Source organism: Monodon monoceros, unplaced genomic scaffold (assembly GCF_005190385.1).
Source record: "Monodon monoceros isolate NGI ecotype Baffin Bay Population unplaced genomic scaffold, NGI_Narwhal_1 Super_Scaffold_3, whole genome shotgun sequence".
In the NCBI taxonomy this organism is placed as follows: Eukaryota; Metazoa; Chordata; class Mammalia; order Artiodactyla; family Monodontidae; genus Monodon; species Monodon monoceros.
The window spans coordinates 98237740-98260631 of NW_021703780.1; the positions used below are offsets into that span (position 1 = coordinate 98237740).

Genomic DNA, 22892 nt, shown 5'->3' on the forward strand with positions numbered 1-22892 from the left:
TAAATCATATCACCTCAAATACATGCTTATGCTATTTAAATCTACAGATAGTTGTGGCTGGTTTCTGAATTGGAATCTTCCATTTTTCTGCATTCAATGTTTTACAGAGCCACCTCTGATTGCTAGACAGTGTTTGCTTTTGAATTAATTTTAGTCCTCTAAGGATTGAGTTAGTTTCTGATATTCTACAACCACATAAAAGGTAGAGTTACAAATTTCTTTTCTCCACAGAATTCCAAGCCAGAGTTGTAACAGACCGTAAAAGATAGTTTACCCCATGATTAAGTGAAAGCATCCACAATTAAAATGAGGAGACAAATTTCTCACATAAGACTAAGAAGCAATAAATATGGAAGACCTCTGTTTCCAAGCCATTATTTAGAAAATCAATATGGAACTGCCTCTAGTTTGTTCTTGACTTTGGCAGTCACTCAGGAAAAATCATTTTCTATCTTCCCATGAATATTTTCTGACAAAATTACCTCTATCTCCTAATGATTTGATAAAAATTAATTTTCAAAACATTTTAAAGTTAAAACTAACTTTAAAGTTTAGATGATTGCTAAGGCTTCATAGGGTATTAGAGAATTTGTAGACAATTAGTCTAGGGAGCTGGAAAGGAAAAGTCCTAATTAAAATTCCTAATAACTTAGTGCTTTCTCTTGCACATTAAGGGGAAAACTTTAATAAGACAAATTTGCCCATGATCAACTGACAACAAATGTTCTTTGTTCTTAGTGGCTCCTTGTAAACAAAACTGAGATAGGGATATTGTTAAGCATCTCTCTTATTCTTTTCAACTACTGGGAACTCTGTTTTCTCTCAGGGTGTTTTATGTTGTAAGTATATCAACAACAATGTTTCCGTTATAACATCCTAATATTAAGGTAATATTAATAATGCTTCTTTTCTAGAATTTTAATTTCAAAGAATGACTAAGACAACCTAATTTTTTTTTTTCCTTTGGCCGTGCTGCACAGCTTGTGGGATCTTAGTTCCCTGACCAGGGATTGAATCCAGGCGCTGGCAGTGAAAGCACCAAGTCCTAACCACTGGACCGCCAGGGAATTCCCAAGACAATCTAATTAAAATGTATTGCAATGTAACAAGAGCTTTGTCTAATTTAGGTTAATTAAGATCTTACCCACTAGGTAAGATCCCACAGTATCTAAAATACTTTGAGTTAAGAGATCTGCTAGAGAACCTAGTCACAGCATCTAATTTAGTGCCCGTGTTTGCTTTCTCTTTAATTGAAAATGGTGTTAAGAACAGTTGACCTTTCCATAAATCACATAATGCGGTGACTTATGCTTTACGTCTGAGAATACCACTGGATTCCAACTTTACAGCTCAAAAATTTAATTATTCTTTTCAGCTGCTTGACATCTTCAACTCTAAGCATGGCAATGTCTTTAGCCAAGGATTAATGAAGAGGTTGAAAAGGACAGGAAGCAAATTGCAACAATTCATCAAAGACTGTGTTCCAGGATGATATTTTAGAACTCTTTTCACTCATTCCTTCACTTACTCAGTTATGAATAATCAGTTATAACTTCCCCCTCAAAAGATATGAAAAACTCTCTTAAATGTACTGCTGGGGCTTCCCTGGTGGCACAGTGGTTAAGAATCTGCCTGCCAATGCAGGGGACACGGGCTCAATCCGTGTTCCGGGAAGATCCCAAATGCCACGGATCAACTAAGCCTGTGTGCCACAACTACCGAGACTGCACTCTAGAGCCCGCGAGCCACAACTACTGAAGCCCACATGCCTAGAGCCTGTGCTCTACAAGAGAAGACACTGCAATGAGAAGCCTGCACACCGCAACAAAGAGTAGCCCCCGCTCACAGCAACTAGAGAAAGCCCGTGCAGAGAAGCGAAGACCCAACGCAGCCAAAAATAAATTAATTAATTAAAAAAAATTTTTTTAATGTACTGCTGAAATCTAGATATCCTATGTCTTCAGAATATCCCTACTACTACAGTAATCCTATCAAAAAAAGGAAATGAGTTTAATCTAGGGTAATTAAACTTAGAAAATCTAATGCCCTAGGAACTAGGGCTTCTTTTGTAAAGTACTTATTTATGTACTCCTAACCTTTAATAGTAACAATTTAATGCTAAGGAGACTGAAAATTTGTCTATTTTTCGAAGAATTAATAGCAACCAGAAAATACCTTTGTACACCTAATTTTAACATTAATAAGAAAACTGGCTTCAGTTCCCCGACAGGGAGCCAAAAAAAAACCTGAAGCATTACAGTTTTACCTTAAGACTCTCAATGTTTTAAAAACTTTAGAGCAAGTAAATGTTTAAAGTACATATATACACCATATGGTTACACCCATTTCACTGTACATTTTTTAATTAATTTTAAATTTCTATTTATTAATTGGTAGGCTACAGAGATTAATCTCATGTAAATTAAGGTATGCCATTCTCACTTAAGGCAGATTTTGTTTCAGCAAAATAATGTGTAAATTAAGAATTTACATATAGAATGATATTTATTACATTTAAAAATATTATACTGGACTTAAAAGTGGCTATTTAAAGGAATCGAGAATGCCTGCTTTTGAAAGTAAAGAATCACCCTACCAAAAGTTATAAGGCTTTGTCTAAATCCAGATTTTCCTATATACTAGTAGTTCCAGTTTAAGTCCAGTAAAATCCCTCATTTAACTTCTATGAGTACTTTGTAATCAAAGAAAAATAATCAGTTAAGAAATTGCTTTTTAAATCTAATAAACTAGAAAGAGAAAATATGCTAAGTTTGAGACCTGTGTCTCTGTCCATTTCTGAGTCATAGGAAAATGTGTTACTTTATTTTTAAAATCAATCTATACATGTCTGTACCTGTAAATTCTGAATCTGCTAAAATCTAAAGATCTTGAGAGGTTATCTTGTGAAACAGTCTTATTTTACAGGTGAGGAATAAAAGCTCTTGCATGTTAAATGAATCCCCAAGTTCCTGTCTAGTTGTGATAGGGCTGGGACTATAAACCAGGTCTCTTGAGCCTCAGCCTCTGGCTGATATTATTCTCCTCTTTAGAGACAACTGAGGCTCTAGTGGCACTACAGCCTAGAACCCTTGCCTCCAAGGTGAAAATGTTCACTCTGATCGTCAAAACCACAACCACCTGGTCAGTGAGAACCAGTAAGAGTTCTGCCTTACTCTAATAATCCTGCTTTCATGCCCCCAAAGAAATAATTAATTGTGTATAGTCTTTAGATCTTCTCTTTGTTTGAGGTATGAACAGCTGCCACCTGGATGTTCTGCACTTGGCTTTACTATTTCTCCCTACCCAGCTCCAAAACTCAGAGGCAATTTTTATATAATTAACTCAGTGTAGAGTAACAGTGAGTCAAATGATGCAAGCAATTTACCAGAGCTTGTACTGGGAAAACCTAAGATAAACAGACAAAAATTAGATTGTTTCATATAATAACCTATATTTGATAAATCATGTATGATAAAATGTATGTAGGATAAATGTAAATGTAATGATGTAGAATGTAAAAGCAGCATTAGTTTAGGAAGAAGTATGTAATAAAAGTTCCATCTTCCTCTACTGCTCTTGCAAATTTTGTGACCTAGTTGGCAGTTCTCTTCTTCAAAATGAAAACAGAGCTTTTAGAAATTAAAAGAATTATCTGAATAGAGAGAACAAACTACTGGTTACCAGTTAAGGAGAGAGGAGAGGGAAGGGGGAAGGGGCACCATGGGGAGAGGGGATTAAGAGGTACAAACTACTATGTATAAAATAAATAAGCACAGGGAATATGCCAATATTTTATAATAACCATAAATGAAGTATAACTGTTAAAAATGGTGAATCACTATGTTATATACCTGAAACTTACATAATACTACAAATCAACTACAGTTCTATATATATATATATATATATATAAGAATTATCTGAACATGCAGAATTATGGTAAACTTCCTCTAGACTACTCACTCCCCCATTTCATTCACATACTAATCCATGTAGTCTTTACTTCTTTTTTTTTTTTTTTTTTTTTGCGGTACGCGGGCCCCTCACTGTTGTGGCCTCTCCCGTTGCGGACGCGCAGTCTCAACGGCCATGGCTCACGGGCCCAGCCGCTCCGCGGCATGTGGGATCTTCCCGGACCAGGGCACGAACCCGTGTCCCCTGCATCGGCAGGCGGACTCTCAACCACTGCGCCACCAGGGAAGCCCCCTAATAGCTCTTTTGTGAGAATTATCTTGGAGTATTAGATCTTTCTGAACACCTCATCTCCAGTGATGGCCATTAACAGAATAAATGAAAAGCCTTTAACTCTAGGACACTTTAAAAAATTCCTGTGAACCCACCGGATAACTGTAAAATAGGATGATATAGGATCCAATTCCCTAATAAGGAAGAAGGCTTCACTTTGGTGCAGCAGGGGATGTCAAAAACATTTAATATTGTTCAACTTCAACTGGGAAGCAAAAGCTCCTTGGGACCCTCATAAGAATGTCTTCCCTGAACTTGCAATCAGTCCCTAGATTGATTAAATTAACAGGTCCCTAGATCTTTCAAATAGACAATATGTATGAGGAACCACTAAAAAAAAAAAAAAAAAAAAAAAAAAGCCAACTTGAATTAGGCTTCTCCACTCCCCAGGAATGATTCTGTATAAACTTTTCCTCACAAGGTTCTACCGAACAAAAAATACTGTCTTCCACCCACGTACCAATTCTAAACAGTTTGAATTCTCTATTTATCCTCAGACTTCAAACAACCACTAAACTTTTCATTAAGAGTAGATAATAATGAAAGGACATATTCTAATCATATTTCCTGGGCTTATATACCTCAACTTTTCTTATTTTATTTGTCTGGAAAAAGAATTCTAAATTATTCCCCAAACTATTTAAAAATCAAAGACAGGCTCCTAAATATATCTAACTGGTAGAGGAATCCCTGTACTTTAGGTACTGAAGATGCACATGCAGTTCATACTCATACACACACATACACATGCACACGCACACTCGTGCCCTTCCCTTGCCATCAACCCCCAACCCGCCCCTTACATATGGAGGTTAGGACTATAAACAAGAAGATGACAATTATGGTGATTTAGAAAGGAGCATCTCTGAGGTTGTCTCTTCTGTATTAGACCTCTTTAGACTATTTATTGAAGAGAAAAATGTTTTCCTTCCTACCTCCAACCCTGTCCCCATTCCACCTTATAACACACACGCACACACACTCCTATCCACGCTCAAGGTGAAACGTATATGAATTTAGGTACAAATGAGCCTACTTTTAGTTTAAAGGACTGTTATTTAATTAGAATCAAATTAGTGACATTCCTTACTCTCCAGCTGAAAGTAATCTCCCTTCTCTGAAGTTCTAAACTGTATCCTTTTTGTCATATATTACCTTCCTATTTTCATTTTTTTGCAAGCTTTTATATTTTCTAATAGAGACCACAAGTCCTTAGGTCAGGGCTGTGTCCTACACATCCCTGAACTCCTTATAGCACCCACCACAGTACTTTATACTGAGTGGCCAGTCACTGTTTTCATTCTTTTTTTCAAAAATTATTATTTATTTATTATTTATTTTTGTCTGCGTTGGGTCTTCGTTGCCGTGCACAGGCTTTCTCTAGTTGCCGTGAGCAGGGGCTACTCTTCGTTGCGGTGCGCGGGCTTCTCATTGCGGTGCCTTCTCTTGTTGTGGAGCACGGGCTCTAGGTACACGGACTTCAGTAGTTGTGGCACACAGACTCAGTAGTTGTGGCTTGCGGGCTCTAGAGCGCAGGCTCAGGAGTTGTGGCGCACGGGCTTAGTTGCTCTGGGGCATGTGGGATCTTCCCGGACCAGGGCTCGAACCTGTGTCCCCTGCGTTGGCAGGAGGATTCTCAACCACTGCACCACCAGGGAAGCCCTGTTTTCATTCTTATATTAAATGAGTTCATATTTGTAAAGTGCTCTGAATAGTGCCTGCACATGCAAGTGCCACTGAAGTTTGTTAAATATTATAAATGAAAGAAACATCATTCTTCTCTTCTCTCTACTGAATTCTTCCTATCAGCATGATTTTTTTCCATCTCCCACCTTAAAGAAATTTCTTTTTGACTGCATTTCCTCTACCAGTTACTCCCTACTTCTCTGCTCCTTATTACAGTAAAACTCATAAAAATGGTATAAAACTCACTGTCTTCAAATTCCTCTCTTCCCATTCTTTCTCAAAGCCATTCAACTGGATTTTATCTCATTCTATCAAAAAGTTTTTGTCAAGGTGACCAATCATCGTCACATTACTAAATCCAAAGACGAGTTCTTAGTCCTCATCTTACTTGACCTATCGGTGTGGCATGTGACACAGCTGATGTTTCCGCCCTCCTATGAAGTCTTTCTATAGTTGGCTTCCAGTACACATACTCTCATTTCCCTCCTCCCTCACAGGCTCCTCTTCCACTTCTCAAACTGGAGTGCTCAGGGCTCAGAGCTTTTTCCTCTTCTCTTCTTTACACTCATTCTCTCTCTTGATGACTTCACCTAGTCTCATGACTTTAAATATCATCTAATTGTGATACCTTCTTAAATTTTATTTTCAGTCTCGACATCTCCTAAATTCCAGTCTCATACAGCCAACTGTCTATTCGACATTCCCACCTGGATATCTAATAGACATCTCAAACTGAACTCTTCCTCTTTCCCACAAAACCTGCCCCACCAGCAGACTTTTTATCTCAAGGACAAATCCATTCTTCCAGCTGTTCAAGCTAAAATCCTTGTAGTCATCAATTTCTCTCTTATAGCCAATCCACCAGAAAATTCTGTTGGTTCTACATTCAAAATACATCAAAAATCTAAATACTTCTCATTATCTTCACTTCTACTACTTTAGTCTGAGCCATGATCATACCTCGTCTGGATTAGTACGATGGCCTCCTCACTGGTCTCCCTTGTTGCCATATAATCTATTCTCAATACAACAGCCAGAATGATCCTTTAAAAACCTAAGTCAAATCACGTCACTCCCCTGCTTAATTTTTTCTATGTGTCCTCCTTACACTCAAAGAGAAAACTAGTCCTTAAAAATGGCTTTCAGGGGCATACCTGATTTGGCCCTCTGTGTGGCAGATTAATAGCACAAATTCATCCAATCTAGTATGCCCTTCCCTTTACAATTTGACTTTCCCATTCCTCCCATCAAGAGATGGAATCTATTTTTCCATCCCGTGATAAGGTCCAAGGTTTGGCCATGGACTTCTTTTGGCCCAGTGAAACATTACCAAATGTCACACAAGCAGAGACTTGAAAAGTGTTTGTGCCTGGGGCTTGCTTTCTCTTGCTATACGGAGACCTTCAGCAGGCTTCACAGCTCAGTCAACGACAACTCTATCCTTATAGCCGTTCAGGCTAAAATCCTTGTACCACAAAGGAGAGAGGCTCAGCTGTACCAACCGCCAAACATGTCTTGAACGACCTAACAACTACAGTGACTCCCCAGGCAAGACCAGCACAAGAACACCTAACTGAGCCCAGCCCAAATACCTGACTCGTAGAATTATGAGCAAATAAAATAGTTGTTTAAAGTCACTAAGTTTTGGGGTGCTTTGTTATACAGCAATAGATAACTGAGGCACTCGATTACATCTTTGACACCCCAATTACTACCACTCTACACTCCCTTATTCTTACTCTAGTCACACCAACCTCTTTCCTATTCCTTGTATGCATCGGGAACACTCTTGCCTTTGTTCTGTACCCTCTGTTGGGAATGCTCACTGCTCAGACAGCTGTATGGCTAACCTGCTTGCCTCTTTCAAGCCCTTCCTCAAATGTCTTCTTGAATGAGGCTTACACTTACTATCCAATTAAAAATGACAGCCCAGGGACTTCCCTGGTGGTGCAGTGGTTAAGAATCTGCCTGCCAATGCAGGGGATGCGGGTTCGAGCCCTGGTCTGGGAAGATCCCACGTGAAGCAACTGAGCTCATGCACCACAACTCTTGAGCCTGCACTCTAGAGCCCACAAGCCACAACGACTGAGTCTGTGTGCCACAACTACTGAAGCCCCTGCGCCTTAGAGCCCGTGCACCACAACAAGAGAAGCCACTTCAACGAGAAGCATGTGCACCACAACGTAGAGTAGCCCCCGTCTGCTGTAACTAGAGAAAGCTCGTGCACAGAAACGAAGACCCAACGCAGCCAAAAATAAACAGATAAATTTATCCCCCCCAAAAAAAAGGCAGCCTGCCCCCAGCACTTCCAATCTCCCTTTCCCAGCTTTATTATTTTATAGCCCACACCTAACATACTCCTAGTTAACTTAATAGGCTTATTACTTGTTGTCATCTTCCCCAACTAGAATGTAAGCTGCATGAGGGCAGACAATCCATCTCAACTCCCAAACTCTGATATACAGCAGAATCTCAATAACTGTCTGTTCAGTGAACAAATGATTGGTCTATACCACCCTCTCTTTCAGATAGGATATACTGGAGCTCTGGCATTTAATTTCTGGTGTGAATTAAAATAATCAATGACAAATGTTTTTAAGCATTAGGTCAGAGTTCTAGACCTGTTTTCCCTCTAACAGTCTTAAGGGATATAAAACATTCTCATGAGGAGAAGGAAGGCATTTTGAGCACTGGGAGGAGGGAAACACTGCAACATGAAACAGTCTCCTGCTGCTGCCTTACTGTACACTTCTCATCCACCATTCAAGTCACTATTCTAGCTATTTCTTTTGAATGAAACTCAATTAAAAAGAAATCCCACAATTACAAAATAATGTGGGCAGAACTTTGCATCGTTCCTATGGAATCTGACTTTCATGTGGCATTCTGAGCTCTATGGAGTGATGAGATTTAGGTCAAGCAGCAGTTTGAGGGTTTAGATGGGAGGGGAGTTTTGTTTTATCTTTCAAAAGTTCACCATTTAATAAAGTGACAGCCCAATGTAAATAACAATTGTTTAAATGATAGCATCTATACAGAACCAAATGATTACACATGCTATGTTCTAAATTGTCACTGTAATTTCTGTGCATTTGTACAGAAAACCAAGGCAACTTATACAGATGAGTGGTGCTGCAGGGTTATTAAGAAAGGAAAGAGGAAATTATTCATCTTTAAAACTGGTCAACAACTGGGAATATTATCTTATGTATTTAAAATATAAATATAAGGTCAATATATATACAATGCATTCTATAATATCCCACTTCCTGAAACTCTCCATTTATTTCCTAGAGTCTGATATGTTTTCCCCTCTAGAGTTTTCTTCCTTCAAAATGTTTATTCTGTAGCTTTCACAAAGTGTGTTGCAACCTCATGCAAGGAGGTTATATGTAAACCCCTATCTAGAGCAGTTTGATGTATCCAGATAGCCATATTAAGAATTTCAGAAACTGGAGCAAGTACCTCATTTCTGAACATTTTAATCATTGTTTCAATAGGAGTATTTTAGTTCACCAGATTTGAAGAATAGTTTGGGTAAGTGAGACAGAGACATGGGTAGTGAAGCAAGGAAACACAATCATTCACTCAGGTACTAAGTATACACTTTTGGCAAGCTTCCTCTACTCATGGATTAATGCAATAAATGGAGAAAATAAAATCAATTATAAATATTTAGATTATGTTTTATGTTTCCCTCCTCTTTTTGGACTGTCAATAATGGTGAAAAAGGAGTTAACTTCTGTTTTACTATCAGTCTCCACCCCCTATCCTTTTAGGGTTTACCTATGAATTCTTTCCTTTTGACCACCCCATTCAACCTGGGCTTGCATTCTTAATAAAACGTAGATAAGTAAACTGACCTTTTATTACCTTAGAACAAACAGAGATGTGCCAGGGTTTTAAAATCCAAGAGACAGAACAAACAACAGAAAAAAAGGGTACAGAGCAGGGAGGGGTACAATCTGTTAATAAAGTTGGCATTTAAATTATCAACCATAAGGAGTAAGAGGAATTTAATATCAAACTTCAGGGTGAAAAATCTGTTTGGATCTTAAATCCAAAGGCTCACACCAAACAATATTAATAAACGTTAGTTTTAGAATCAGGTAAAACTACAAAGAATCTGCTTTGCTTTAGCATTTATCTCAGAAAATATCTATGCATCGTTTTTAAAGCCAACACCAAAAAACCGTGGTAAAATCAAGCTATAGGCAAGGTTTTGTTCGCATGACTATGGATGAAATGTGAAAACGGTGGTTGTGCTGCATAAAGCTGGATCACCCTCCCATCTAGCTGTATCTCAGGGACTTGCTCTGGTGATCTGAAAACATGAACTTAGCACCAAGATATGTGCATACTGCTTTACAACTCAGAAAATTGCCAAGTCTTCGGGAAAAATACACTGAAAACAAGTAGTTGAGTAATAAGAACCGTTTTTGTTTTTTTTTTAATGTGAGAAATATTTCAAATGGTTTTAATCCAAATTCTCATTTGTTATGCATGCCTGGCATCTTCAAATTTAACCCAAGCTTTTCCCAAGCTGCCAAAGGCAAACGAAACTCTTTTGTTCATTGAAGAAAACACTTATTTTTGGATAACTATTTAGCCTGAGAGAGTGAGGGTGACATTTACTCTGCACTGAAACAGCCCATCATACGGGAGAATGGGGACACTCTGGTATGATCTCAGCATGACCACACAGCCAAAGAACACCCTGTGCATTCTGCCTAAACACCTATGGGTAAAATGAACAACTAGGAAACACATAATATGCTTCTCAGTTATTGCAGTCTCACACAAGTCAGACCCAAAATAGCAAATACCCGTGGCTGAGATCTACTGCTGAAAAATGCTAAGTTTCAGCAGCTCACAGCATTTCCTGTGTCTGTCTATTCAACCAGCCCCCATTTAAAGCTGTAGAATTATAAGATTAAGGAAGAGATTTTTTAAAAAGACAGATACACACACATATACAACATACGGTTTCCGAGGAGAGTGAGGGTTCCATGCTTGTGAGGGAGAAGGAGGAGGAATGTGTCGAATAACCCTCGGGTTTCTCCCAGATTTGAACATGCTGTACTGTGGCATGAGGTCAGCAGAGACTGACACCAGCCCTGTGAGGCTGAATTCTACCCTGACAAAGCAGTATCACTGTAATATGAAGCAAGAGGATCCAGGGCATGTTGGCCGGTGTACAGAGTGGCTGTTCTAGAAAGTAATGGCAATTCCAAAACAAGAGATCTATGCTGTCACATGAGATAATCTTCAGCCCAGTTAAGCAATAAGCACCCAAAATACATTGAATCCCAAACACAGGCAGCTCAAAGCATCAGGAAAATACTTTTTTCCTCAAACCTATTTTGTGTCTGGAGGAAATGAACAGGAAGTGGGAATTTGAAGAACTACTGGTTACTTTGTTTTGTATCACAAATAATATACTGATTCTATTCTAAGACGAGGCACAGTCTTTTGGCCACTGTGACCTAGCTGAGGAGCCCCAAAAGTTCTCTGTGACTTTACAAGGAAGAAGGGAGAATATTCTGAAAAAATATTTCTGGTAATAGATATATGCTGGAACTTAAGGTACGGTTAAAAAACTTCATTTCTCACATACACCCAAAGAGCAGAGGTTGCTACAAACCTAATGCATATTATTGTTTCTTTTTAGGTCACCAAGAATGTATACAACTGTACTGTTAGAAATTCTTCCCTGAAATAAGGGGAACACACAAAAAAACGTCCTAAATAGAAAAGGGAACCAGAGGATGGAATTTCTGTCAATAGAAAACATAGGACAATGTACATAATCCTTTACATTTTGTGGTCTCCCTTATATTATGAAAGTTTCACTCTGGACCAAAAGTGACCCAATCCTTTTATCATTCTCAAAAAGACAAAACTATGGTGAAAAGAATGAATTACGAATTATGGATTAATGGTGGGGTTGACTACCAAGGCAGTCTTTCAGAGTGATGGAACACATGAACACACACATGCACATGCAAAATTAGCACACAGCACCAGCTTTCTCTCAAATGTCTCTCAAGTTTTCTTCTGAATCCCAGTTCTGCCATTTCTGAGAAGCACAACAGCATTAATGAAAACAACTCAGGCCTTCGTAATTTCTGAGACTCTTACTTCCTCTTCAAGTGCTTCAGACTGCCTCACATAAAGCATGAGGCCAATGTATATTAGCTACCTTTCCTAGTCATATTAGTATCACAGATGTATTCTCATAGACACCAATCACCATGGATTTCTATGCAGAAACTGAAAGTTTGCAAATCAGAATGAGAGTTCAAAGTTCTTTGCTTCCCCTGTGGCAGCTGACAACATCTCCAACAGATAAACTGCATCAAAGAGAAAGATGTCTACTGCTTGTTAATTTAGTAGCAGTAGCGGCAGCAGCAGCAGGATGACAACTAAAGCTTGAACTTTGCACTTGTTGTCAAGAAGAAAATGGCACAGGATAAATCAATGAATAAAAACTGTTCTGCTCCTGTATTCTTTTCTGGTCTTTCTATACTCTTTTTCTGGTCTATTAGTCTTATATTTCCAAATAATATTTCTCAACTCAACCATGGGAAGGATAAGAAGTGTGAAAAGAGCTGAGAGATCAAAGCTATGAAGCACTCAAGACCTGCTTAGTTCCATATTTGGAAATTAATCATAGACATTGAGAAGGGTCTTCAAAGGGTATGAATATGAGAATTAATTCTAAGAAGTGACATCCTCTTGGTTCAAAGCAAAGTCTACCCATCTCCACAAACTATAGTACTATTTTGGCCTCTTGTACTCACCTCTGTTTTCCACTCAGACTTCATTACCTCACCAGTGTTCTGTCCTCCCTCTGTCTCCTGAAGAAAAATGTCCAAGATTCCAGAAGACACATGGATAAACTATTATATGACTGTGCTTCATAACATTTAGCTCTTCTGGGACTTACAAGTTAATCAAATGGGATATACCTATGACCTTATTAACACATGGTAGTGTTCCACCTCACCACTGAGATCACCAATCTCAGGACTAACCATCCCCTTGGAATTACATCTTAAGCTTTCATATATAATAAATTAAATCTCACTGGTGCTACCCTATTCCTTCCCCCTCCTCTGCCCACCAGGATCTACTATCTTTCAAGACAAAGTCAAGGTGGTATAAAGAAATCATGCAGAACTGGATTAGAAACACGACTCTACTGATTCCTGACTGTGCAACTTTCATAACCACTGAACATCAGTTTCTTCATCAAAATAAGAATACAGCACACCCTTCAGAATTGTTTTGAGCACTGACACACAGACTATCAGACGCTACTACTACTACAGTGAATAAATCCAAATTTCAAGAATTATCTCTTCTATGTACATGGCTCTTTATGGAATTTTTCAAAATAATTAATTCAATATAATCTTCATTTTACAAAAAAGGAGATTGAGGCTTGCACAAGGTCCGGAATATGGTAGGGCCTCTGTAAATATCACCTACTATTCTTTTTTTTTTTAGATTTTTTTGTTGTTGTTGATGTGGACCATTTTAAAAGTCTTTATTGCATTTGTTACATCATTGCTTCTGTTTTATATTTTGGGTTCTTTGGCCCCGAAGCACATGGGAACTTAGCTCCCTGACCAGGGATGGAACCCGAACCGCCTGCATTGGAAGGTGAAGTCTTAACCACTGGACCACCAGGGAAGTCCCTATCAGCTACTATTCTGAAGACTGACTTACTCAAGGTTACATAACTAGTGTAGGTTAGGATTAGAATGGAGGAATTCTGACTCTTCACTAACATTTTTTTTTTTTAATTGATTTTTGGCTGTATTGGGTCTTCGTTGCTGCGCGGGCTTTCTCTAGTTGAGCAGGGGCTACTTGTCGTTACGGTGTGCAGGCTTCTCATTGTGGTGGCTTCTCTTGTTGCGCAGCATGGGCTCTAGGTGCGTGGGCTTCAGTAGCAGCATGTGGGCTCAGTAGTTGTGGCTCACAGGCTCTCGAGTGCAGGCTCAGTGTTGGGGCGCACGGGCTTAGCTGCCCCGCGGCATGTGGGATCTTCCCGGACCAGGGCTCGAACCCATGTCCCCTGCATTGGCAGGCGGATTCTTAACCACTGCGCCACCAGGGAAGCCCTAAAGCACCTTTTAAAAACTGATTTTCGGGGCTTCCCTGGTGGCGCAGTGGCTGAGAGTCCGCCTGCCATGCAGGGGACACGGGTTCGTACCCTGGTCCAGGAAGATCCCACATGCCGCGGAGATGCTAGGCCTGTGAGCCACGGCCGCTGAGCCTACGCGTCCGGAGCCTGTGCACCGCAATGGGAAAGGCCACAACAGTGAGAGGCCTACGTACCGCAAAAAACAACAACAACAACAACAACTGATTTTCTGTTACTCATGGCACCCGTTTCTCTTTCCGTTTTTTCTGTGTGGCCACTGGGACTCTCTTTCTTCCAGTGCCAGTGGCGGGGGTGGGGGACGGGGAGGGGGAGGGCTTGCTTTGGCTTTGTGTCTGTGACATGAGTGGGACCAGGAGGATCCGAGCCTGGCAGCAAGGTCTGGGTGATGGGGGTGGTGGTGGCGGTGCAAGTTCAGAGCCCAGTCAAGGTGGGGTTGGGGTTGGTTTGCGCCACTGTCCGTGATGACGAGTTCCTTGGCCAGCAGGACGCGGCTGTTCAGCTCCTCTCGGCCCTGGGAGGCGCCCACATCCTGGAACCACTAAGGCAGGAGCGCCGGGGTCCCGGCTCCCGGCTCCCGCCACCCGCGAGTACAGGCGTCCTCTGCCTTCACTAACATTCTTTCCACTATTTTGCCATTCAGTTATTTGCATCCATTTCTGTGCTTCTGTGTTTACTTGGAGGAAATAAAGTTATAAATTATATTTCTCATGCTCTAGCTCTGTCATTTATTTTTTCTACATTGGCTTTATCTTATAAATTTACAGCAGCTTTTGCATACTTAAAGTTCCCTCAAAGTTTCTCTGTACATTCATCTTAATAACTGAAGATTCCATGACTTACTTCAACAAAAGAAGTTAAGACCACCAGGTCATTTCTTTTGTTTTTTGCGGTACGCAGGCCTCTCACTGTTGTGGCCTCTCCCGTTGCGGAGCACAGGCTCCGGACGCGCAGGCTCAGCGGCCATGGCTCACGGGCCCAGCCGCTCCGCAGCACGTGGGATCCTCCCAGACCGGGGCACGAACCCGTGTCCCCTGCATCGGCAGGCGGACTCTCAACCACTGTGCCACCAGGGAAGCCCAGGTCATTTCTTGATAGACTTCTAACACTACAACTTAACTCTGTAATTCCAACACTGTAATTCCTCCTCAGCAGATGTCTCATCTATTACTTACAGTTTCCAATGGTCTGCTACGGGGAAAGGACCCTCTGATCTAAATATCTTTTTTAAAAAAATATATTTATTTTACTTACTTACTTACTTATTTATTTATTTATTTATTTATTTAATTTTTGCGGTACGCGGGCCTCTCACTGTTGTGGCCTCCCCCGTTGCGGAGCACAGGCTCCAGACGCGCAGGCTCAGCGGCCATGGCTCACAGGCCCAGCCACTCCACGGCATGTGGGATCTTCCCGGACTGGGGCACGAACCCGTGTCCCCTGCATCGGCAGGCGGACTCTCAACCACTGCACCACCAGGGAAGCCCTACTTATTTATTTTTTTGGCTGCACCAACCAGGTCTTAGTTGTGGCATGCGGGATCTTTGTTGCAGCATGCAGACTTCTTAGTTGTGGCATGCATGTGGGATCTAGTTCCCAGACCAGGGATCAAACCCAGGCCCCCTGCATTGGGAGCACAGAGTCTTACCCACTGGACCACCAGGGAAGTCCCTGGTCTAAATATCTTGACCTCACACTCTTCACATAATTTACCTAGAAGCCAGATCAGAATTATTTCATTTCTGCCATTTACATCTCTCCTTTTAAAGCAATGCTTAAGAATCATTTCCTTTGCCAAGACAAGTCAATAGTCTTTTCAACAAATGATACTGGGACAAGTGGCTATCAACATGCAAAAGAATGAAGTTGGACTCTTCCTCACACAATATACAAAAATTAACTCAAAATGAATCGAGGATCTAAATGTAAGACCTAAAACTATGAAACTCTTCGAAGAAAACATGGATGTAAATCTTCATGACCTTGGATATAGTCAATGGTTTCTTAGATATGACACCAAAAGCATAAGCCACAAAAGAAAAAAAAAGATAAAACAGACCAAACTTCAAAGGACACCATTAAGAAACTGAAGAGACAACCCACAGAATGGGAAAAAATGTTTGCAACTCATAAGCGTTATAAGGGACTTGTACATAGAATATATAAAGAACCATTACAACTAAATATTAGAGAGAAAACTCAATTTAGAAATGGGCAATGGACCTGAAGAGACATTTCTCAAAAGGAGACTGACAAATGGCCAATATGCACATGAAAAGATGCTCAACATCATTAGCCATTAGCGAAATGCAAATCAAAACCACAATGAGATACCACTTCATACCTAACTAGGATGGCGTTAATAAAGAAGACAGACAATAACTAGAATTGGTGAGAATGTAGAGAAAATAGAACCCTCATAGACTGCTGGTAGGAATGTAAAATGGTGCAGTCCCTTGGTAAACAGTCTGGCAGTTCCTCAAATGATTAAACAGAGTTACGAAATGATCCAACAATTCCACTCCTAGGTACATGCCCAAGAGAAATAAAGACAAATGTCCATACAAAAACTTGTGCACAGATATTCACAACAGCATTATTCATTGTATCAAAAAAGTAGAAACAACTCAAATGTCCATCAACTGATGAATGAATATATAAAATGTGATATATCCATATAATTGAATATTATTTGGCAATAATAAGGAAATACTGATATACAACATACAGTATAATCTTATAAATTTATTTATTTTTATTTATTATTTTTGGCTGTGTTGGTTCTTCGTTGCTGTGCATGGGCTTTCTCTAGCTGCAGCAAGCAGGCGCTACTCTTGCGGTGTGCGGGTGTTGCGCAGTGCGCAAGCTTCTCATTGTGGTGGCTTCTCTTGTTGTGGAGCACAGGCTCTAGGTGCAGGGGCTTCAGTAGTTGTGGCTCATGGGCTCTAGAATGCAGGCTCAGTAGTTGTGGCGCATGGGCTTAGTTGCTCCGCAGCATGTGGGATCTTCCCGGACCAGGGCTTGAACCAGTGTCCCCTGCACTGCCAGGTAGACTCACAACCACTGTGCCACCAGGGAAGCCCCACACAGTATAATCTTGAAAACAGTATGCTAAATTAAAGAAGCTAGTCACAAAGGACCATATATTTTATGATTTGATTTGTATAAAATGTCCAGAACATGCAAATAAATAGATACAGAAACTAGATTAGTGGTTGCCTAGGGCTGGGGTGAATGGGAAGATTGGGCAGTGATGGCTAAGATGTATGGGGTTTCTTTTTTGGGTAATAAAAATGTTCTAAAATTAATTGTGGTGATGGTTGCAAAGCTCTGAATAAGGTAAAAATCATAGAACTGTAGAGCTTCAATGGGTGAATTGTATAGTATGTGATTATACTTTTAAAAAACTGTTAAAACTTGTTGAAAAGCTGTTAAAACTTAAAAATCATTCCGTGATGAAATACTTCTAACAGGACTTGTGCCCTCCTCGGCCACCCCAACTCTTAAGATCAATACAGGTTTACTGCATAGATGTACTTGATTACAGACAGCATGGTATGTACCAAAGAAAGAGTCCTAGCCAGGGAGAGAAGAAAACAAACTCAATCCCAGTTTTAGCACAAATAACCTGTGCAGACAAATCTCAATTAGCCCCAGTTTCCTCATCTCTGAAGTCTCTTATGATAAAATTCTTGGCTGAATCAACTCTCTTAGAAAGATTTTCTTGTAGTTTGCACAAATTTGAACTTAATGAGCAGTTGAGAACTCTAGGGAGGCTGGGATAAGGGATAAAAAAAGAATTAAACATTCCTATAAAAGGCTTCTGTAGAAAAGTGTCATTGTACTTCATGGTATCTATTATGGTGAATCTTTGGAATATGCAGCTACTCCTCTACTGTTATATAAGTATTCAGAGTAAAAAATTTTATCATGAAACAAGAAAAACAAAGTTGTATTTACATTACACAAATGGCACTGTGAAGTATATGTGATTGACACCAGAATTAGAAAATACTCATAAAGCTGTTACGCTGTAATGCACCATTGATTCTTTTGGATAACGAAATGTCTTTTCATCCCAAACAACATGTTACTATTTTCATTACAACTACTACTTTCGGGACTTCCCTGGTGGTACAGTGGTTAAGAATCCGCCTGCCACTGCAGGGAACACGGGTTCGATCCCTGGTCTGGGAAGATCCCACATGCCGGGGAACAGCTAAGCCCGTGCACCGCAACTACTGAGCCTGCACTCTAGAGCCCGCGAGCCACAACTACTGAGCCCATGTGCCGCAACTACCAAAGCCCGTGCGCTCTAGGGCCCATGTGCTGCAACTACTGAAGCCTGTGCACCTAGAGCCTGTGCTCTGCAACAAGAGAAGCCAGCGCAATGAGAAGCCTGCGCACCGCAACGAAGAGTAGCCCCCGCTTGCTGCAGCTAGAGAAAGCCCGTGCGCAGCAACGAAGACCCAACATAGCCAAAAACAAATAACTAAATAAATAAAAATTAAAAAAAATATATATGTATGTATATATAAACATATATAATATATACAACTACTACTATCAATAACCACCAAAAGAATAGTGACCTTCTAAGTACTAGGCTCTTCATATACATTACTTCATTTAATCCTCAAAATACCCTACACTCTACTTATTCATTGGCCTCATTTTTAAAGATGAGGAAATTAAGGCTCAGAGAAGGTAAGCCACTTGGTTACCTTTGCTATTCGATCTATCTTCGATGTTCTCATAGAGGGGCCTACTTCAAATGACAAACCAAATCCCAAGGGACAGGCTTCATTTTATTCTACCTATCCTAAAGGAAGGTAGCTACCTTGCTAGCTTCATTTTTGTTCCTATGTCTTTAGATTAACATTGTGACAGCAGCTCAAAAGAACTGGATGGTTTGTAAACAATGTATACATTAGGATGGTATCCATTACCATTGGGCCTTGGCTCCTGAACCTCTCTCATCCTGGAATGCCCTTCTAACTCTCTCTATAGCCGAGATCACCATGATCTTAAAGGCCCAAATGCCAATGCTCCCATGAAGATTTCTCTGAGTTCCCTTTGAGGAAATCCTTTTCCCAACTCTCATAGCATTTCACGAATGAATAATAAATTACCTACTCTGAGCCAGATATTGTGATAGGCACTGAGTTAGTTATATTTACTTTTTTATTATATGGTGCAGACCAAGGAAATTAATTGTATGTATGTTTCGCTCAGTGTATAAAAACTGGTAAATAGGTTAAATGGTCCGCAAAATGCACTGCCCCGATAAAGAAAAAAATCTTGATCACAGCTTCAAAAACATGGATAGGGACTTCCCTGGTGGTGCAGTAGTTAAGAATCCACCTGTCAACGCAGGGGACATGGGTTTGATCCCTGGTCCGGGAAGATCCCACATGCCTCGGAGCAATTAAGCCCATGCACCACAACTACTGAAGCCCGCATGCCTAGAGCCTGTGCTCCGCAACAAGAGAAGCCACCACAATGAGAAGCCTGCGCACTGCAAACAAGAGTAGGCCCTGCTCACCGCAACTAGAGAAAAAAGCCCGTGCGCAGCAACGAAGACCCAACGCAGGCAATAAACAAATGACTGAATGACTGAACGAATGAATAAATAAAAACATAGATAATGGAGGGTGAGAGAGGCATTTTTGAGTTCAGTTTCTAAACTCTAAGAAAAACTTAAAACTCACAACCTGGTTGCTATTTATTAACTTATTTTATTAACTTATTTAAAATTCAGGTTTTAAAAAATACTCTCACTGTTTCATAAAACCTAAATCAAAGCTTTTCTTGTACTTTGGTAGGTTTCGACTGCCAAGTTTCATTTGTTTTAAAAAACAATTACAGTCATAACAGCATCTAATGAAGCTGTTCACAGTGAAAAGCCTCTTTAACTCTAGTGACACCAGAGTATGACTTTTAAAAAGCTTCTTTGAAATTATCCAAATCTCTAGAGTAAATATGGCTAATGTTGTGTTCCATGTACCTAATTAAATTAGGTGCAAAATGGATGCTTACATTGCTGATAAGATATTTAAACCTTAATTTCACCTTGTAACTTTAACACTGGTACCAAGTAGGTATCTAAAGGTGAGAGAGCTCTTGTAGCAACTTCAGGGAAAGAGGTAGAAGGTGGCAATGAGGCTGGTTTGTTGTAGAAGTTTTTAGAAAATCAAGTATTTTTAAGTTGAGACAACCCATTTATCTTCACCACTTTCTAAAAAAAATAAGCATAGCATATTATGTAATCTTAGTATACTACTATATTGAGAGTTTTACACATATTCAGTATAATCTCATAACAGCCCTAGGAGGAAGTTGCTACCACCACCATCTTCAACTCAAAGATGAAGCTGAGAGGATAAGAAACTTGCTCAAGGTAACAGAACTGATAAGTAAAGAAGGGATTTGCACCTAGGTGTTTCCAGCCTATAAAGAAAGCCTATCTGTGCTTTCAACTTGTATGATAATTTTTGGTAATCATTTAGAACACAGCATGAATTTTCAAGACTTCCCCATTATCACACAATATAAAGAGAATAAAATTTCTTAGAAAACACACACTTCACTGTCATGTGTTAAATCAAATTAAACTAGATTTCAAGGTACCAGCTATTAGTGCTGGGGACACTGATCTCGTAGGAAAATTCTTCTATTCAGGAGTACCAAAAAAAACAAAAAACAAAAAACAGAGAAAAAAAAATTCCCAACAGTTTTAAACATGCATTCTCATTTCTTGAAACTCACTCTTCTCTTTGGCTTGTATGATGAGATTATAAAACATTTTGTTGTCATGTCCTGCACCAACTCCACACCTTCTCTTGTGGGCTCATAATCAGAGTAACACCAACAGCTTCTCAGCCACAGTGCCAAAGCCGAGCGCTTCACTCTGTAGCTCGACCTCTTCCAAGAGCAGCTTCACATTTCTCTTACCCTAGTTGTTGCCACAAGAATCCTCCCCCTTCAAAGCAAATGCCCTGATGGGAAACCTTGTACATCTACAGTTGTGGTGTGTAGCCTCTAGGGCAGCGTTGCCAGATGTTCTGGATCCTAACGGTATTGGTCTCTCTTTCTCCACTTCAGGAGCACAAAGCATGTCCTCGCTACCCAAAGAGACAGACATGGCTGAACCTCTCTTCTTTTTGTCTATTTTTTAAAATCCCTGAAAGGGAGGAAAAGAAATTAAGTACTCTTACAGAAGATTTAATGAATATACATGTAGCTTTAAAAACTGTTTTAATTTTCAATAATATGCAGACTGATGACTACTGTGTAATATCAAGTGTTAGAAAACTTGGTCCTAAAGAGATTCCACTAATAAACTCGATGATAAGGAGACAATCATAATTACACTCAACACTACTTGTGCATTTGTATAATAAATGTTTTTTCCATAAGGATATTGGAAGGCTAAGGAAATTCAATAAAGCATTCCCAGCATTCTTAAAAGAGAAAATGGACCGCTGTAAGGAATATGTGAAATACTTACATTCTCACTAGTTTTAAAATTAGATGAAGTCACACCAGGTTTATTATTCTATATACTTAGTCCCCTCACCTTCTTTTTGAGACAGAGGGGGACAGGGGCAAGTGTCTGCTGTTTTCAACACTGTGGCAACAGCATCTGTGCAATGCCCAGCACGTCACCAGTACTCAGTTGGAGATAATAGTATGGAGGAGCAGAAAGAACACCTACTTACTTTCTTACTTTTTGTAAACTTGGGCAAGCTTTTTGAATTTCAGTCTCAGTTTCCTCATCAGTAAAACAGGAATAATATTTACTTTGTATAAATGCTGTGAGAATGAAATGAATTAATGTATGAGAGCTTTTTCTTCTAGGCACATAACAGGCATTCAATAAAATGTTAATCCCCCATATACTTGAAGCCTAATCTAAAATATAAATTTAACCCTGAACGCATGCTCCATTAATGCAGGCTGCAAAAGGATTCTTAAAAATGAATTTTTACAGGTTCCTCAGTTACCCACCCTCTTTTTGTTTCATTGTATTTTATAAATAGTTTATTTTCCCTACAGTTCAATTTTTTTATGGCACAATGATTTTTTTTAACGTCTTTATTGGAGTATAATTGCTTTACAATGGTGTGTTAGTTTCTGCTGTATAACAAAGTGAATCAGCTATACATATACATATATCCCCATATCTCCTCCCTCTTGTAATTTTGTTTATTATTTTATTTATTTTTCGCTGCATTGGGTCTTCGTTGCTGCGCACGGGCTTTCTCTAGTTGCGGTGAGCGGGGGCTACTCTTCGTTGCAGTGCGTGGGCTTCTCATTGCGGTGGCTTCTTTTGCTGCGGAGCACAGGCTCTAGGTGCGCGGGCTTCATTAGTTGTGGCACGTGGGCTCTAGAGCACAGGCTCAGTAGTTGTGGCACACGGGCTTAGTTGCTCCGTGGCATGTGGGATCTTCCCGGACCAGGGCTCGAACCCGTGTCCCCTGCATTGGCAAGCGCATTCTTAACGACTGCACCAATGGGGAAGCCCCCAACCCAGTTCTTAAAAAATATTTTTAAAGATGGTTTACAATAAGAAACAGGGACATCCCTGGTAGTCCAGTCCTCAAGACTCTGCGCTCCCAATGCAGGGGGCCCAGGTTTGATCCCCCATCAGGGAACTAGATCCTGCATGCCGCAACCAAGAGCCTGTGTGCAGCAACCAAAAGATTCCGCACACTGCAACGAAGATCCCGCGTGCCGCAACTAAAGACCCAGAACAGCCAAATAAATAAATATTTTTTAAAAAAAGAAG

At 40.0% G+C, this 22892-nt stretch overlaps 1 protein-coding gene across 9 annotated transcripts in view; it reads right to left on the minus strand.

The window, feature by feature from the left end:
• Window positions 1–22892, minus strand: part of TMCC1 (transmembrane and coiled-coil domain family 1) — a 221227-nt gene that overhangs the window by 56477 nt on the left and 141858 nt on the right. The window contains exon 1 of one of the 9 annotated variants that reach the window (XM_029242598.1): window positions 10916–11289. The exons of the other annotated variants lie outside the window; for them this stretch is intronic. Coding sequence (XP_029098431.1) covers window positions 10916–10942 — 27 coding nt within the window. The 5' untranslated portion in view covers window positions 10943–11289. Of the gene's footprint in view, window positions 1–10915; window positions 11290–22892 lie in introns of those variants that run through there. 9 annotated transcript variants of the gene reach the window in all.